Source organism: Nematolebias whitei, chromosome 11, assembly GCF_014905685.2.
Source record: "Nematolebias whitei isolate Nwh7 chromosome 11, NemWhi1, whole genome shotgun sequence".
NCBI classification, from domain to species: Eukaryota; Metazoa; Chordata; class Actinopteri; order Cyprinodontiformes; family Rivulidae; genus Nematolebias; species Nematolebias whitei.
The window spans coordinates 34257859-34277162 of NC_056508.1; the positions used below are offsets into that span (position 1 = coordinate 34257859).

A 19304-nucleotide genomic window follows, 5' to 3' on the forward strand; every position below is an offset into this window, starting at 1 on the left:
ATGAACACCGATGAAAACTAATTATTTTCCCACGAGCTGTAAGTCCTGGATAAACACGATATCTTGACTTCATGGTGCAAACTTAGGTTAGTTTGCTCTATTTAAATATTATTTGAAGATGTCTTACTTGTTGCCTTTTCAGATTTATTTGATGATTATTGATTAAATGCAGTATACGTTGTGTACTTGTTTTGGGTCAACTGAAATTACTTTCAAACTTGGGTTTAAAAATAAACTTGGACTTCATGTGGGCGCTTTCATGAATGGCACATGAAAAAGAAAAAGAAAATATTCTAAATAAAAATCATGTGCTGTGAAACAGTAAAACTTATCGATAATAAAGAAACACCAAAATCAGAACACAATAAATGAGTAATCATATAGGAATGTTGCAAGTGACTGCTACACAGCGCTTGTACTTTTTGTGACAACGTGACAATTGGAGGCTTTGGTCAAACTTTAGGCGTCAACACCCCATTTTGGTCGGCAGCACGTCACATGTTGTCACGGGGGTTAATACGCGTTTTGCCAGCCTCCTTTGAAAGAACGAGTGAACACAGTGAACTACTATCATGTCATACGTGGTGGCGTGTTATAGCGAAGGGGCTGAGTTGGCAAGCAACTCAGCAGCAGATGCACACCTGTTCTGACATTTTCTGTCGACCTTGACACAGAAAACACATGACAATGCCACTCTGCATTTCAAAAGTACAGGCTGTTTATGGAAGACCCTTGACTTCTCCTTTTCTCAGCCCCATGATACTTAAAGCATCTTCCCATACCCTGTTAGAATCATAATGTAGCACAAAAACTTTAGGAAGAAACAGCCAGGAGGACAGTTTCAAGGTAAAAGTGAAAAAAAAGAACCATTTAAATAAAATCAGTCTATTAAAAACAGACATGCACATTTGTCTATAACTAAAGCGGATTCTTCACAAAGTTTAGCAAGTGACAAACACTTCACTTTAAATTCTCATGTACACAATAAACACTACCTGAAGCTGAAAGTTGCCTCGTTTTTGTCTCTGCACTCTTTCTTTTGAAGTTTATAACTGAACTGCAATGCACCCATCCATCTACTGTTTTAATCAAAGAGAAAGCAAAGTACCGCTGCCAGGAGAGCCGCACAGAAAAACAAATGCAATCTTCCTGTTAATCACTGCATTAACAAGAAGTCGACAGAGTTGACGCACAAGCCAGTGAAAGGAGCCGGTCCAGGTGTTGGATAATCGTCAGCTACAGTAGATTTTTTTTGTTTCTTTGTTTTAAAACAGTGCCAACCGCTTTTGTGCACTTGCGCCCTTTCATTGAAAATAGCATTGAAAAACTTTTCATTTAGCTGAAAACGTCAGAAGATGAACTGATGGAGAAGATTGATGATTGATGTTTCCTTCGCATTTGAAAAAAAACTAAAATCTCATGACAAACATTTTGAGACAAATACCATATTTTCCGGCGTATAAGTCAGGTTTGTTTATTTGTCAGTCCTGCGACTTATATGCCAAAGAGACATCTTTATTTCCCCCATATTCATAATGCAATTTTTGACATACAGTACCATTTGACCATTAAAGTGCATTTATTAAGGAAGAGTTAAACTGAGACACACCTTTGCGCTAATGTCGAGCAAACAAATAATTGTATTTTAAGTGTTAATCTTGTTAAATTGCTAAAAACTGCAACAGTGAGTCCTCCCGTGCGTGCTCGCCTCACTCAGCTGGTGCAGGCGGAGGGATGCTGGAGAGCTAGCAGCTCCAGCTGTGACGGATGGATGGCTCCACGCTGCCCAGGTGAAATTAAATTAAGCTGTTTTGACCATTAAATAAACACATAACAAACACGATTTAGGCACCGAAGCGACTTATACATAATTTTTCCTCCTCGTGATGCTTTTTTGACTGATGCAGCTTACACTCCGGAGCGACTTATACGCCAGAAAATACGGTACTCATTTTTTTTTTAATTACAAAAAAACAATAAAAACTTTATTTTACTTCTGAGTCACATTTCTTAAATTAGAATATTGATAATGCAATATTTTATACAAGCACTTTTTCATGTTTCCGCAAGTTTAAAGATCATTTCTCTCAGTCTGTGTGACACTTTTTAAGTATAACAGTTTTTTTAATCATCACAGAATCCCTCGACAAAGCTACAATCTCAAGGCCCCACACAGAAAAATGCTAAAATTCCATTAGCATTTTGCTTTCATTATTTTTAATCAAACCCAGAAAAACTGACACGTATTAATTAATATCCATTACCAGTTTTTTGCCCCTCTGCCAGGGAAGACGTTCGGGGGGAAAAGAAGCAATTAGTTTAACTAAATAATCAAAAAAATTGTTACAGAAATCTCTGATAAATGTCATGTGAGGTCCCATCTAAATGTACGAAGTGTAATACATTCTTGCTGTCATATTCCATTAAACTGCTATTACAGTCTTGATAGAACTATTAGTCACTACATTATTAATAACATTAATGTATTTACATTTTTGGTGTACAAGCCTGCTTTCATGCAATAATTTATGAAGGCGACTTCAGATATGTTATAACATTCTCCATCTAAGCTCTTTTGTGTTTATTATTGATTGTGAAACAGCCAAAATCCCAAATCTAATACCCCTCTGCCTCCCCCCCCCCCCACCCCAACCCCCTTAATGTATTGGAGTGGGCTGTTTACATTAAAGGACTGGAATAAAATGCATTTACATCTGAAGCATAAGTTCATAATTTACATTCCAACATTTATTAGAGGTGACAAACGAGCATTTGGTCCACTCGTGCTTTTCCACAATGCAGCACTCATTCAATCCATATAAATTACAGCTGGGCTAGAGAGTGCAAGAGCAAATTATTTTATTATATGTATGCATGTATGACTCTATAGGGGGTTACGAAGACAAACAGGGAATTACTTGATTAGGCCAACGGTTATTAACAAAGAAAGAAATATGGGACTAAGTGTTAGGCCAATCAAAGTTTGGCATTAATATTTGGCCCTTTGTCAAAAATCTAAAATACACAGATCAAAGTGTAAAAGCTTTAGCCTGCTGTATTACTGTAATTGACTGTACAACTCATATACAGTATAGACTGCTCTTTCAAGTAATGCTGTTTCAATTGCTTATCCTTAGCTGGCACTAATATTATTCAATTAAAAGAAACTTGCCTAAAAGGCAGTGCTATGTTACATAATTAGGCAGAGCAGCATTTTCAGAAGTGTAGTTACAAATGTGCTGAGGGGATCCCAGCATTCAAACAAATATCTGGCGCTGTAGGGGAGCTTGCCGACAAATTAACAGCTAATAACTTACTGGGAAGCCAGATAAAAGGAGAAAAAATGTTCCCCAAAGTGTCAATTACAAATAATTTTTCCTCTGATTTCTACACTTGTGAAAAGCCTGATATGCTAAAAGGATTTCAAAATGTGTGCCAGGAATTGTATGATGTTCGTTTATGCCTTGGGTTTTATTTGTGCACGCTGGACTCATTCTGCAAAGAATAATTCAGCGGCAGGATTGGTTCAGATGGCTCTGAAAGCATCAGTACATGGCTCACTTACGAGAGCTCTAGCTGGTCTGAGAGAAGACAGACAGACAGATGCGGGAACGGAGGAAATGAAGTGGGATTCAATCAAATTCATGTTCATTAAAATAGGAGGACATCGCAAAAATTAGAAAGATGCTGACAAATCAAAGGGTCTCAGCACCTGAATTACCATAGTCATTTACTTATTAAAGCCAGGATGCTTCCTGTCAATCAAGAGCCATCACATTCCCCATTTGCGGCGGAAAGCCACCGTAATTGCTTCTCATACTAATCAACACAACTTGTGTAATTATGCCTTGAAAGTGACATTGGAGGCTGGGAGCGATGTGAGCAGTCTTGACAGCAGAGACATCTCAGATTCATCGGGAGATTTCCAGCCTCGCTGCAAGGAGACAAGCCACTCTCAGACCAACTTACTCACTTGAGCAGTTTACAACCATAAACACAAAGAAAAGAACATAAATCAAGCTGAAGTAATTACAAAGCAGAATAGAGAGTATAAAGGAAGCTTAGCTCAATAAGACCACTTTCCCAAGTATACTGAGGCAAAACGACTGCACTGTAATTAAACCGGGGTCGTATTTCTATCATTTCTTAAGTAAACATATTGTGACAGTTCTCTAAATTGTGTGAGAATAGAAAATTACAGCTCTGTTACCAAGTCGTTTACATTAATATACTTGCTGTGACAAAAAACCCTGCAAATAAAGTCCCAAGTATTCATTAAAGTTTATTGAATTCAGCTTAATCACAGACTTTACATGTCTCCAAAATGAACTTTGCGTAAAACTAGCTTCAACATTCCTCTGAGCACTGCCAAGCTATCCAAACCATATTCCCAGGCAGCATGTGTCACTCGTCACACAAGCTCAGAAGGTCAGAGCGAGGTCAAATTACTGCAACAAATCACGAGACGCGAGCTATGACGCGAGACTATCTGCTTAAAATGTGTGAATTATTGTTGTGCAGCGAGCACATTTTTACCTTCCATTTTTAAGGTTTTCAGTCATTTAAAGGCTTTTCAATGCTTTTTTTGTAATTAATAGAAAAAGTTGTAAAAAAAATTGAGCTGAACGCACAAGGCAAAAACCACAAAATGAAAATAATTCATAAAATGGGTTGGACTCATCTGTGCTCATCCTTTTCAAAGAGGTGGGTGGAACCAGTGCAAATAAAAAAAACACAGCAACATCAAAAAGAACTGATAATTCTGGCATACTATGAGTGGAATAAGCTTAGTGATTTCATCTGCAAACAGAAATGAAAATGAAAGATTTATGGCTCGTTTAAAAAAAAAAGTTCAAACGACTGAAAAACCAAAATCCCGTCTGTGTCATTCCACACTCATGACCTCCAAACTTTAGCACATGTTGAGGACAAAGTGATAAAAAGTACGTTTGTGGGCCAATTATGAGCAAAACAAGTACAGTAAGTCACATAGAAAACAGAGGCTTTTCCAGGAAAAGCCAGTGTGATTCACCCCCCCACCCCCACCCCACCACCACTCTGTGCTCAACTCTAATGAGTCAAAAAGTGTGACCTGCACTTAAACAAGAAGTCACAGCCAGAAGCTGTAAACTCATTTTACCCATCCAAGCCCGCAACGTCGGCAAGACCTGGAAGATGTGCTACGAGCATGCACAATAAATCTGACGTGAAATCATAATCATAAAAGCAATTAGCTGACCCTGCGCCACTTGTCCTTGGACATGACAGTGAGAATTCATACGGAGTCCTCTAAGGAGGCTGGCTGCAGGGTTGCACAGCGAGGGGGAAAAGTGCAACACAGCAACAATAAAACAGAGGGCCCTTCCTGTGTCATTAACCACCGAAACAAACAGAACGTTACGCACTGTAGGTGCTGTAAAACACAGAATTGAGCTTTTATGCTTTTCAAAGTGAAAACGTCGCCACGGCTGCTGAAACACGCCGCGACGTGCAGATGTTTTCTGTTGCAAACACACCACTGCCACATCACACTCACACGTTGTCAGTTCTCAGAAAAATTCAAAAGAACATTATTTATGTAAAATTAAAAACTTTCAAAATGCTGCGCAAAATATGATGAACTGAATTTTTTTTTTTTTTTTTTTAGGGAACAATCTCTTTTTACAACTATTCATGCACACACTCACATATCTATGCATATACATACAAAGTGTTTCTCCCCATCACTTCCTTCTCCGTAATTACGAGGCCGAACCAGTGGCTGCCACCTAGTGACCGTCTTCCCCAATAATCATGAAATATCTCTATGGCTCACGCCCCCGCTCCGACCATAACTCTCCTTTACTGCAGACAGCTCCAATAAAGGATTACAATTACAATTAAAGTAATGAGCAAAGAGGAAAAAAAGGAAAATTCAGAGAAGGTTCCCTTGACTGACTAAATGGTAGCCCAGTTTCCTGACGGAATGGAGTTACCGTACCCAGCGTATTACTGGCTCCCATTTCTTATTCTGCCCCAATAATTAATATGGAGCATGTTGAAACCTGGAGTTCTCAAAAATTAAACTAACGGCTTTAAAAATGATGAACGTGAACAGAACAGATAAATGAATTAACAGATAAGATTTTAGGCTCTTGTTATTTTGTTTTTTTTGGTTTATGGCACATGAAGCAAAAAAAGAACAAAACTAACACCCTTAAAGTATGGTGTGGTTTTAGTTCACTTTAAGTCAAAGAAAACAATTTTGTTTTGTAAAAAAAAAATGCAGACATTTAATAAGATGCTCTTAAATGTAACTTTGTTTCAAAAGGCAGAGGGGACTATCATTATGGGCCAAAAATGACTGAATCAAACCTCAGTGTGACCTTTGACTTCCTGTACCACCGCATTTGTGTAACACCCACATGAAAGTTTAAAAAAAGGCTGCGTAGGTAACATATGAGCAACATCTGTTTGACTGTAACTTCTGCTGCTCACATGGAGACAGCAAAGAAATATAAAATAATGAGGAAAAGCAGTAAAAAAAAAAAAAAAAGAAAAAGACGTACAGTTGCTGCACTGGTGGTTTTATGTTTGTGGCTACACAACTTTTGATATGAGCTCTGCAAACCAGCCAGGTCCACGTAACATCTTACCCTGAACGCAACCTTCTCCTATTCCTCTTCTACAGAAACATAGTTATATTGTAGCAAAGGGGCAACGGAAATCTGAAGACTGCTGAGCCAAAACAGATCACTTCAAAGCAGCTTATTTAACGCTTGCTAAATTTTTCATCACAGTAGCTTAATATCCTGGGGAAGCAGAGCTTTTGAAGTTGCTGTGAGACCGGGGATGTTCTTCTTACAATTCTTTTTCTCCTCCCTCTGCTGTACTAAAATCCCCAAACCTAAACACACGGCACATACCCAGGTCACACTTTCTATGCCGACATGCACGCAACTGACAGAATGACAAAAATCAGATAGAACAGTCTTAATGAATTTTCTATTTCTGGTTGAGTTAGTAGCTTTTACTGTTGTAATATAATCAAACAAAACAGTACTTTAAAATGGTTTAATCAGTTTTTAAGCAAAAAATAAAAAGAGTCAAGCATGTTTAAAGTCGGTTAAAGTCCATCCAAAGGTTCTCTGGTTTAGCATAAACAGCATGTTAGGATGCAAATGTGACATGTATTCATGTTCAATAGTCTTTAAAACCACAAAGCTTAAGGGCAGACACTCTAATGTTAGCATTAATTCATTATAAAATACAGAATCTGCCAAAAAACTAAGTCTCAATTTCATATCTGTATTTTCTAGGAGCACACGACTAGAAAGAACAATTAAGTTATTAAAACAAGTCTGATATAGATGATTGACACCTTGCTAAATGCAGTGCAATGAGAAAGCCAATATTTACTCATCCTTTCAATTTAAACTTTTTCCTGTTATTATTTTAAAAATTGTGCTTCAAAAACTGTGTTCTAATATCTTTTGCACTTCAACTATACATAGAACTAAACATCATTATTTAAAAAAAATAGGTTTATTAACTAAAAATGTCTCTTAATAATACAACAATCTGCTAAATTAATTATTACTTAAGAATATAAAAACAATAAAGGTTTATTTTTTTTGCTATTTTTCCCCTCATTACACTTAAAGGTAACATTATGAAGGTCAAACTGGGTCATTTAAAACTGATTATTCATAAATTAAACATAACAATACTAAACATATTATCCCTAAAGAAGTATTTGTTCTATAGTTAAACAGTATTTTGTGCCATAATGACACTGAATGCAACAATTTGACAACATTTGTATCACTGTCCCCTTATTATTTCCACTTATTATGTCACTGATTCAGTCGTATTGGTAACCTCCAATTGTTTTAGTCATACAATGATCGTTTAAGCTTCCATAAGCAGAGCGTCTCATGCAGTCTGACACCTGGAACACCACACTGTTCATATTTGATAAACCTCCTCAGATAGGAAGCAAAATATCTTCAACTACAAAACAAGTCCAGTTTCTTTTTCTTTCTTTTTTCAATTATTTGCCTAATCCTGAACAGAAAAATCAACAGTTTTACAAAGAAGCCAAGTGCTGAGTGTGAGTTATCACAACTTGATGCAGTGAGTAGCTTCATTTTCTTTAAACGAGCTTGTCGGATGGAAGAGATGTGTTTCAGAAGGGTCGTCTGATGTTCTGGTGCATGACGCAAGTTTGCTGAAACTGACAAAACTAGGTTAACAACTGCTCTGCTCATTACAAAAACCTGGAAGGACTGTGGTGAACCCTCAGCTACAAGGTGGAAATGTGGTTGAAAACAGTCTTCACTGATTATGATCTGAAGATTTAAAAAATGAGTAGTTTGGCAGGGAAAGTAAGAGCATGGTAATGCTAAAAGAACTAAATATGATGTGTGTCACACTCGCCTTTGAAAAAAAATAATTAAAACTTAAAATGTCTAGTTTGCATAAAGACTGAATCTTGAAGCAGTAAAAGAATAATAATTTGGTTTAATAAGTCAACATTTATCCTGTTTCAGAGAGAGAAATATCAGAACACTAGGAAAGGATACAGTGATGTATCACATCTTGGTACCTGTTTTGTAAGACTGTGGGGCAGCGTTCTAATTTGAAGTTGCTTCAGTTGTCAAGTAAAAGAAAAAAAAAATCTATATGTTCCACAAAATTAGCTCAACTGATTACCTGAATTCCTAAAACCAGTTTATGATTCCAGGAAGTGGCTTGCCTCCAGCCCTGTCCTCACCTGTCACACGGCTTATACAACACCCAAACTTGACTGCTCTCTGCAGGTGATAGACCCACATGGAGGTGGTGTCCCTGTAGTTTTTTTCAGGCTTGGCCCAAGCAAGTCCCAGGAACAACCAGCTGCTCACCAGCGAGCTCTCTCCCCCAGACCTGGCTTCATGAAAGTGCTTCAATTCCCCTATTTCAGGCAAGGTGTCCCGTTTTAGGGGGTTCTCTTTAGTCAATGAGAACCAGGAGCAGAGAAGTTCAAGTATCTGGAAAACGTGTGCATAAGCTATGGCAGGAAGGTGCGAAGGATGAATCGATGGATCCCATCCACAGTAATGAGGCTGTTGCTCCGGTTTGCCATAGTGAAGAATGAGGTGAGCATTGTCCATGTTCCAAACCTTACCTATGCTCATGAGATACGAGTTATGGCCTATACAACAGGATTCCTATAGGTGGCTAACGTTAGGTTCCTTAGTAAGGTAGCCAGGATCAGCTTCAGAGTACCGTATGCCGTTGGGAGTGGGATGGAGTAGACCTGCTGCTCTTCCACAACTAAAAAAAAAGTCAGCTGAGGTTGATCAGACATCTGTTTGAGGAGACCTTAGGGCAGATTATGGATCCTCTCTGGCCTACAAATGCCTTAGGATCCCCCAGGAAGAGCTGAAGAGTGTTGCTAAATTCTCTGAAGTGATTAGGAAAGCATGAAACAAGCTTTATTTGTGAATCAGACAAACCAAAAAAAGTTTACACCCAACGTATCAACAAAGTTACAGTAATAAGTAACTTAAAATAAGCCAATAAAAACTACCTTATATAAATTAATTTATGATAAACTTTAAGTTTTTGACCAAATGATTGTGCTGACAGAAATAAGGCTATTTGTGATTAATAATAATAAAAATAATGATAATTTTACTACTTTTTTCAATAACTGATAAGTGACTTCTTACAAGTACTTGTTGACAGATAATATGTTTGATGTGCTAAAAGATTGTTGCTGTGCTAAACATAGACCTTTTTTAACTATGCTATCTATGTTAGCTATGTTTAAAGGTAAGCATTAATGGAAAGAGAAAAACGTCCTAGAGGTGTGCCTTTTAACAAAGGCCTGGAAAATTTATGTTTTTTGTACGTGAAGCACTTTGACTGTTTTAACCTGCACAAAATGGCTGCCTAGAAACTAAATGTTTCTCACACATGGTCTACACTTTATTCCAATGTTTTAAGTTTGCTGAAAAAGCTGCAACAACCCAAAATCAAACCAAGATCTTGAAAATCAAAAAGGTAACTCTGAACAAAAATAAATGATGTGGTTAAGCTTACTGAAACAAAACCAATGAACCCTGTAATAAAAAATAAACGGTGTCAAAAACATAGTAAAGTAATAAGAAAAGTGTGGCCATGCAGCATTATTTTAGAAAACTGGACATATGTCTTTTATTAGATTTGGTTTGTTGATGTTGAATATCAGGACATGAAAAAAAAAAAAATCACAGAGTTTATGCTGTCAGACAGTATTTTTTAAATTGTACATGTTTATTTGCATCACAGTTCAAATCCTAAATAATCACTGTTTCATAATGATAATAAATGTAATATTTAGGCTGGCATAATTTCAGCATTGCTGAAATAAAACCATCTGTGTTTCTAATATTTCAAGACAGAAAATGTAAAAACAAACATTGTTGCTCACTGCTTTGTTTTGTTGTGGCAACAGGAACCTGGCAAGGCTCCTAACCCTAAGACTGGCAGGTAGTTTTTCTTTATTTTTGCTAATTTACACTATAGTTTTGCTTTGAAAGAATGAATAACCTGTCAAGTAAAAGCATAACATATTTTACCACTTCATCTAGTTTAGTCTCACACTGTGATAAAACTCCTTTGGTACTCCTTTTCATGCTGATGCATTTCGCATATTTTATTGTGGTCAAATGATTTGTAAATGCACCAGAACACATGAAGCTTGCAAATGTAGCCTTAAAGGCAGTGAAAACTGAAATGGAGGTTGATCAAAGGGTGTCATTTTACAGAAAAGTTGAAAAAAAAAGCCAAGAGAACTAAGGGAACATCAGTAGACTGGTTTGAGTAATTGCAACCACAAGAGTGAGTAAAAGGTGCAGGGAGGGTGGGGACTGTAGGCAGAGAGAGTTGGGATAAAAGGAAGCAAATGGCACGCCGGAGGCAACAACAGCAGCTGGCAGTGACTGATATACCAGTCAACTGTGGAGTGCACGCTTACACACTCTTTAACTGCAGGTCCAAAGCTGCCCCTTTGGGTGTGCATGGTGGCAAAGGCTGTGGCACTGGCCCCTGAGGTGGGCCCTCTTGCCACTAAGGAGAGCCCATGCCGTGCAGTGTGCCAGGGCCTGCTGATCAGGGCGAGGTGAGTCAGAACCTGTTAGCATGACTGGTGTCCTCAGTCTAGACACACTGGGCTTGTCTGACATGGCCATGTGCACACGAATGTTAAACAAATGTGTGTTATGTGTGAGTGTGTGTGTTTGAAAGCTCGCTTCCTCTTGTCCCTCCCAACCCTGCCAGCACTCCCTTTCCTCTCATCCAGATAAAATCCTTTCAGACACAAATTTCAATTATTCACCTCATCCAAATAATGCCATGTGACAAGAATTATCCCTACTGTAATAATCCACTTAACTGGGAAAGAGCAGCTCATCAAAAAGAGAAAAGGGGCTGGAAGTGAGGGTGGTGGTGGGACTTGTCAACCAGTTTCGAATCAGGACCTTTGTAATAAGAATTTCTTCCCTTTTTGAGGAGGCAGTCTTCAAGTGCACTGGGATGATGAAATTGAAGTAAATTGAAAGAAAGCCTGGGAGAATGCTCCCACAATCAATAAACCCAGGATTAAATTAGCCTTGGCATGAAGGGATGATGGGAGAAAGATGAAGAGTGAATGGTGGAGAATGACATTGAGACATGCAGGCTGATGCTGTACCCATACAAGGACAGTGAATGTACGCGAGATGCTTTCCATCTCATTTAGCAACAAAAAAAAGTCCTTATAAACACCTCCTTTAACCATTATTACAAAAACAACTAAGGCTTATTGCTGTTAGATGCCATCTTTTGTCATTCTTTACTACTTGAAGTGCTTATACAAGGCATAGAAAACAAAAAATTAACAACCTCTCGCCAAAAAAAATGACTTGCTTCTCTGTAAACAAAGACACTTGTGTTTTATTATTGTCAAACCATTTTTTATGCTATATGATTAAAGCTAATGTTGCTGTTAAAATAGACTTTTAAAAAGAAAGTGTCCTCTCATTAAGCTCAGAGACGTCAATGTGATGCTGAAGTGACTCTACTAATTAGAAGTCTTTTACAATAGTGTAGCCTAGGGAAATTTGTAATTTCATCAAATTATGTAAATAAGTGCCAAAGCTTAAGAAAAGAACCATTTAATTTTGTGTTGCCAAAAGTTGGAGACAGTCATTCTTACAAAAAAATACCACAGACACTGATTTTTTGCTTAAGCAGCAATCATAGCAAAAAATAAACAATTAAAAAATGGCCAGTGAAAATACTGGTTTGGGTTAAAAAAATAAAAATTTAGACGCTGAAGATTTAGTACTGATTTGTTAGTATTAATATTTGAATCACTTAAAATTATGTACAGAATCTAGACATTGTTTTGCTTTGAAAATATAAAAAGTAATTTATTTAGTTCAACTATCAGTTTGGAATTGCTTACATTAACTGATCACACTTGTGTTTTGTTGTCTCCAGGCTGTCTTATCAATCATATCATTTGCATTAACCTGACTCTTACCAGCGCTTCTCTGGGACGAGCTGCTTCGACATCTCCAGGCGGAAGGCCAGGCTGCAAAAACAAATACAGTAGGATTATGGAGCCATCTACTGGGGTACAGAGGCAGTTGTATTTTACAACTTATTTCTGTCAATGATACAAACATGCATAGAAAAAAGATCCTCCTGTAACTTCACTGTCATAAGGAATCCTAACTGGATTTTATGAAGCATTAAAAATCGAGTTACAAAAATAGGAACATATAATTAAAATCAAACCATTTGGGTTTCAATCAATCAGTCTCGTCTTCCAGTACCATAGTTACGGGTAAGCGTTGCAATTAGAACTGACATTTTGTTAATACATAGTTGTACATGGCAGCACTGTGGTACAGTTGGAAGAGCTGCCGTCTCTCAGTGAGCAGGTTGCCCTGATTCAAATCCCGTCTGTGGATCTTTCTGGGTGGAGTTTGCATGTTCTCTCCGTGCATGTGTGGGTTTTCTCCGGGTACTCCGGTTTCCTCCCACAGACCAAAAACATGCATGTTAGGCTGGCTGGTAACTCTAAATTGGCTCTAGGTGTGAGTGAGAGAGTGGATGGTTGTTTGTCTCATTTATCTCTATGTGTCCCTGTGATGGACTGGAGACCTGTCCACCGTGTACCCCGCCTCAGGCACAGTGATGGCTGGACATGGGCACCAGTGACCCCCGCGTCCCGAAAAGAAAGAAGCGGGTAAATATAATGGATGGATGGATGTACATCCATCCATCCATCCATCCATCCATACTCCTACCTATCTAGACAGTGAAATATATATTTTTATTTTAGCTGTTTAAAGAACAAACTATCAAAGTTTAAAGTGCAGACACCTTTGATGAGTTACATAAAATGTGGGGGAATAATATAAGAAGCAGCTTTTTAATAACATTGTGTCTTTATCTGGGGTTGGATTTTTTTTTAAAGAGCACAGTAAACAATTTGTTATGAAAAAATACATTTGCCAAAAAAATAGGTTAAAAGCCATTTCTCTGTGTGGGCAATAAGCAAACAAGCTACACCCCCTGACATATGGATAACGATAGAAAACAAACAGAAGAAATGATAAAAACAAGCACAATCTCATCTTTATTTTTTTAACTCTGGGATAATGACACAAGAAAATATAAAGCAAGTAATTATATTAGTGATAAAGTCTTCAAATTGCTTTATTTTTTTCATATGAAGTGTATGACAGACATGACATCACAACACTTCTGTCTGTCCATTTAATTTAATTTCTGCTTTATTAGGTTGATTAAGTCAGGATACATTCCACACCTTTAACAATTAGTCTTATTAACATTCAATTTCAAACTCACAATAACAGTCCTATAGTTGTTGCAGCAAAGTCATACTCTTATGAGATACTCAAGTCAATTTTTTATCTTGTCTTGGATGCTAGTCAGCCATTTAGGAAAACAATGCACGTTTAGCCTCGGTTCCAGTGACCTTACCACTTATCAACATGCAGCTATAACCACACAAATGCTACGCTACAAGATGGTTACATATAAAACTTGGCAACATCTGGTCAAAGTAAACCGTTAGACTAACAAACAAGCCAATATAATTGTCAAAACGTACGTGTAGAAATTATAGTAATTTGTGTCCACTTCCTAACACCTTTGAGAGGTAACTTTTAAAACACAACGTAGTTAGCATGCTAACTAGCGAGCGTCTACTAGGCTACCATTCAATTAGCTGAGAAAGTAACCACTCTAAATGAACGCCAGCTCAAAGCTATAGATTACAGGAATGCATTCAAGTGGCTCACAATTAAATTTGGACACCAAACTGTAAATGTATGAGGCATAGATAGAGAGACCTGTGTTGGTGAATCAAGTTGCTCGGTGGATGCCATCTTTCTGTCACTCGATAGTTCGACTGAACGGCGCTCGACTGGTTTTCCTAAAACTGTCAACTTCTAAATATTTGTTTAAAATTCACACATAACTTCAATATCAGTTTTTTTTTCTTGGCGCGATACTCAAACGAACCAAAAGCGGAATTAAACTGGCAATACAATTAGACCTTTATTTTAGGCGCTTTTAAGTGTAGATGTTACTGATCATGATTTCCAGTTTTACGCCTGTAACACAAAAACTACATATCCCGAGGTCCATAGCGCTACTTCGGCGGTTCCGTGTTCTAAAGCGATAGCTAAAGAGTTTAGCGCTGTTGTTTCTCTATGTTATAGTAAAAAAACTAAATAAAGCTAGTGTTTTTTTTTTAGCTAAAGGCCTATAATGACTGATGGAAAAGCTTGTAAAGTGTGTAATTTCACACGACAGACATCTTACGGTGTGGTTGCTCCTTCGCTGGATGAGCTGAAGAGAAAAGGTGAGGCTACACACTTGGTTCAACTTCTAAACGTGTCAAAACCGCAGACTTTTTCCCTAGAAAATATATGGTAAGCGTGTAGCTGAAGTTACTTCTTTGTGTTTGTCGTTTTAATTTAAATTAAATGCAAAATTATATAAAAGCGAGGAAAATGCCCCCTATATGACAGTCCACTAACGACATGGGTCTTTTTTCTGCTCTGCTCCAGCTTGCTCTTCTTTCACGATCACGAACGAGATGTGTGCAGAAACAATTTAATTTTCATCAAGTTCAAACATGCAGCTGCATAAGCTTGAGCCAATCCACTGATCTAACTCATTCCTAAAATACAAGTCACCAGGCAGGCATTGGCAGGCCAGAACCTTACAAATTCACTTTCTGCCTTCAGTGTATTTGAACTGTATTGTTATATAGCACTGGAAACATGCAGTCAGCTGCAGCAGTAAAGCCCCCAAAAAACAGGAAACATGATCATCAGAAAGGAAGTGATAACCTAAATGAACTGCATGAACAATGCTGTGATTTAAATATCTGCAGGAGAATAGTTGTATAAACGTATTTTAGACGAGACCATTCTTTGGAGAAATCACAATAAATCAGGATTATTAAGATTAAAAATGTCTCTGTTCTTCCTACAGGTTGTGAGTTTCTTGGGTTCAGCCCCAGTGACACGGTCATGGTGGTCCTAGAGAACGATGGGACAATCGTAGAGGATCAGACCTACTTTCTGTGTTTACCCCCAAATACAAAGTTTATGCTCTTACACAACAAAGAGACATGGGCTCCATCTCGCAGGAGTAAGCAAGTTCATTTGTTCAAAGTCTGGACTGATTTCTGTCATTGCAACAATGAAATGCTCATCTTTGAGTTTGTGTACTCACTTACTTGTCACCATAGTGGATGGTGGCACAGCTTGGATGGCGAGGGATTCTGTAATTATGGATGCTGATACGGTTGATGCCTCCAGTACGGCAGCACCATGGTGGAATCTGGCACTGCAGCTGAAGCAGGACCTGACCAGCATCATTCTCATGTCTGAGGCTGATCTGCAGGTACCGACTTGATGTCTAGATTTCTATCATTGTAACAGTGAAGTGCACACCCTTGTGTTTTTGTACAGGAATAAATGTTTCTGTCTTACAGATGAGAAAATACAGCTGTTAGGAAAACATTATATTTTTTCAGTTCTGATCTTTTTTCATATTGTTTCATTAGAGAGCAACATGTGCTGATTTAAAAAAAAAAAGATATGATATTTCCAGTGTTTAGTGGACGCCCCGTGTGCTGAACTAGCCTCGGCTTTGGGCTTCCAAGAAACAAAGGCTGAGGAACTTCAGCAGACGTTGCAGAGGGTTTTGGACCGAAAAGAGGAGGAAAGGCAATCCAAAGAGCTGCTCCAGCTGTATCTCAAAGCTGTGGAGAAAGAGGACAAACCGCAGGAGGAACAAAGTCAGCCCAGCCAGCAAGGTATGGCCGTGTTGTTTTGAGGAGCTATTTTCAATTTTGTCAAAGATTGGTTAATTTTTTTAATTAATTCTTTAAATTGGTTCTACAGTTAGTAGTTTTTATTTTTTAATCCAATAGAAACTTTGTGGAATCATGCTATTTTAATGTTAACAAATAGTTTTTTTGTTTTTATTTTATTTTATCATATGGGATAAAGGCTCTACAGAAACTCTGCTGTAATATTCATCAACAATAGTGTCTTGGACTTGGATTACTATGCCGCTGATATGTTAAGAACAAATCTTCAAACATTTACTATGGCTGTTGTATTAATGGGATAAAAAATGTGATGCAATATGCAGCACATTACTGTAATTTTCTTCCATTTGTTTTCATTCATAGAGCAGGTAAAATATAAAGATTGGAGTAAAATACTGATCTTATTTTAAATTTAATACATTCATGCTCATATCCTTTATTTTTAAACAAAAGAACATACTCAACGTAAAATTTAATCTAATGTTTACGAAGGTTCTTTTTTATATACAGGTTTTTAATGGGAAAATCAATCAAAAATCATGCAAATAAAATGTACTAGTATTTATTCTTGGATATATTTCATTAGTCATGTCCGCCTTTTTGTTTGAACTGAACTTTTACCTTTTGATCACTAGATGGAACCCTTGCTGCTGCTTAATAATCCTCTCCCTTTCACTGGTTTAATAACAATCAGTCCTTTAATAAAACAAATGGTCCTGAGAGAAAGCATGTTTTTAATATGTCAGGTGTCAGAGACGTGGATTTACCGGACGGAATGGAGATGGACTCTGCCTCTGGATTTATGTCCAGGACACTGATGGTCCTGAAAGGCAAAACAAATCCTGAGACCAGGCTTTCCACAGAAGATCTGCAGGTATTTCACTCTTACCTCTGATTTGTTTTGTCTAAACTTTTACTCTTTTTTTTTTACTTGTTTCTAAAACCAAACTTTTTACAGCAGATTGAGGCGGAGCTGAAAAATTTAGAAACATTTCTTCTGCCCTGTTAACCGACATATCTTTCATAATTTTTTGTTTACATCATTCCCTCTGATGCCAGTCTTATCTTGTAGTACTAACTCTTTCCCCTCTCTAGATGATGTAACTGTAACCAGACAAGTGTAAATACGTCAGTTCACACTTGTGCCAATAATATGTTTCAACAAATCCATCTCAAAGGATCCTGCACCCTCACATTATATTTAAATTTATCCTGCAGTATTTCTTTTTGCAAAGACCAAATGTCAGAGGCTTTCATGAGTCCAGTTTTGCAAGCACGTATCATTAAACATGAAAGTAAATCTTTTCCAGAACCTACCTGTTACCAGTTGCCCAACCTGTGATTTAGCACGCTATTAATGCTTGATTTTTACTTGCAGTTTCCACGCAGCGTGATGCAAAACTGATGACTAATAGCCAGGAGTAAACGACCTGCTGCAGTTCAAACACATTATTATTCACCAGCAGGCCATACTTAATCCAAAACCACCTTGAACACATTTCTACGTACCCTGATAAACTGAGGACTGAGTGATCAGTCCTTAGGGTGAGTTCACCAGAGTTGTGCACATCGTATCAAACCACCAAAGGCACATATTAATGTCTTCCAAATCAACCAAGTCTGACATGTAAAAGTGAGAAAGCACGTATTTAACGCTTCAAATCCTTTTGAAGCCAATAAAACAGTTCAGATATATAACCCAAACAGCATTCATTCTAGAAAAAAGCAAATCAAACTTTTATCCTTCATTTTCATTAATAGGAGAAGTACAAATTTTAGATGCATCTTTTAATATATTTTCTTAATGGCCTCGAAAAGAATAAAAGATAATGGATGGATGTGTTTATTATCTGATAAGAGAGAATAAAGTGTAACATATCACCAGCAATTCAATTACAAATAACCTTTCTGTGTATGTAGATGGTAGTGACAAAAGGACTGGAAGCTATGCAGCAGGTGATGGGCTGGGACACGGCGAGGACGTCTGCACTGCTGCAGGCCTGTGAGGCTGAACTATCCACGCGCCTCCAGCAGATTCAGGCCATGCAGTCCATCAGCAGCTCACAGCTGGATGGCAGCAAAGAGTCTAATGCAACAAGCACCCAAGAGGCTGCTGAAACACCCACCCAAGGGAGCTCCTAGGTTGAGGCTTCACCTGAGCAGAGACTGATAAGAATTCACACTACCTGCCTCTGGGTCAGTAGAATGAGATTTGCTCTGTATTACAGCTGGAATATATCGCTGTTAAGAATGTTTATTTTATTTTCATTTAGGAAAAAGAAATCTTGCAAAGCACTTGATTGCTTCATGCCTCAGGAAGAAACAGGGAGAGTTGTGCACACTCTTTATCAAACTATGACATGAACCACTTGGATCTGTTTCCTGTCAGATGACTGTCATTTTGTAATAACTAACACATTTATGTGAAACTTGTCAAACCGGCAGCCACTGAGCTTAGCTTAGCATCAAGACAGGATATGGATTAATAGCTTTGCTTTGTTCAAATGTAACAAATCTTCCACCTGCTCTTGACCAAATTAAATCTAAAGTTTCTTCTCTTTATAGATTAGATGACATGGCAAGTAACTGTCCAAGAAAACATTTACAGACTTGTGTGTTAAGGCCTGATGATTAGGTCAGCCATTTGTTTTATACCTAATTAAAAATGTGTAATTAAAAAGCTAAATGCCTAATGTTCCCCTAGTTCAGTCTTATTTTGAATTCTAGTAAAGTCTTCAGCTTTATATTTAGCAGTCAGGCATGATAGTATCTTATCAAAATTGAGTCAGAAATTGCCAGTTGTTAGTGTTACATTAGCTTCTTGTTCTTTTAGTTTTGTTGTTTGGTGCTTCCAGTAAAGATCGACTTCGTGTGCTATTTCATTAGGTAGTCCATTACAACATAGGTAACAAACATACTTGAATGTAAC

The 19304-nt window shown here is 37.7% G+C and overlaps 2 protein-coding genes across 2 annotated transcripts in view; one reads left to right on the plus strand and one right to left on the minus strand.

The window, feature by feature from the left end:
• pex14 (peroxisomal biogenesis factor 14) overlaps positions 1–14437 on the minus strand; it is a 47848-nt gene extending 33411 nt beyond the window's left edge. Inside the window, exons 1-2 of the mRNA XM_037684245.1 lie at positions 14376–14437; positions 12533–12583 (exon numbers count right to left, since the gene is read on the minus strand). Of these exons, the coding sequence (XP_037540173.1) occupies positions 12533–12583; positions 14376–14411 (87 nt within the window). The 5' untranslated portion in view covers positions 14412–14437. The remainder of the gene's footprint in view (positions 1–12532; positions 12584–14375) is intronic.
• A 359-nt stretch (positions 14438–14796) lies between these two features.
• dffa (DNA fragmentation factor, alpha polypeptide) lies at positions 14797–18689 on the plus strand. Its single transcript, XM_037684247.1, has 6 exons — positions 14797–14890; positions 15529–15687; positions 15788–15942; positions 16153–16357; positions 17122–17249; positions 18296–18689. Exons 1-6 carry the CDS (start codon positions 14797–14799, stop codon positions 18515–18517), a joined length of 963 nt encoding a protein of 320 aa, XP_037540175.1. The 3' UTR covers positions 18518–18689.
• Positions 18690–19304: the final 615 nt, after the last annotated feature.

Bases quoted from the DNA above. Each gene is read 5' to 3' on its own strand.
- dffa (XM_037684247.1), top strand. From the start codon at position 14,797: ATGACTGATGGAAAAGCTTGTAAAGTGTGTAATTTCACACGACAGACA. The intron at 14,891-15,528 runs GTGAGGCTACAC...TTCTTCCTACAG, and splicing joins GGATGAGCTGAAGAGAAAAG to GTTGTGAGTTTCTTGGGTTC. The intron at 15,943-16,152 runs GTACCGACTTGA...TGATATTTCCAG, and splicing joins TGTCTGAGGCTGATCTGCAG to TGTTTAGTGGACGCCCCGTG.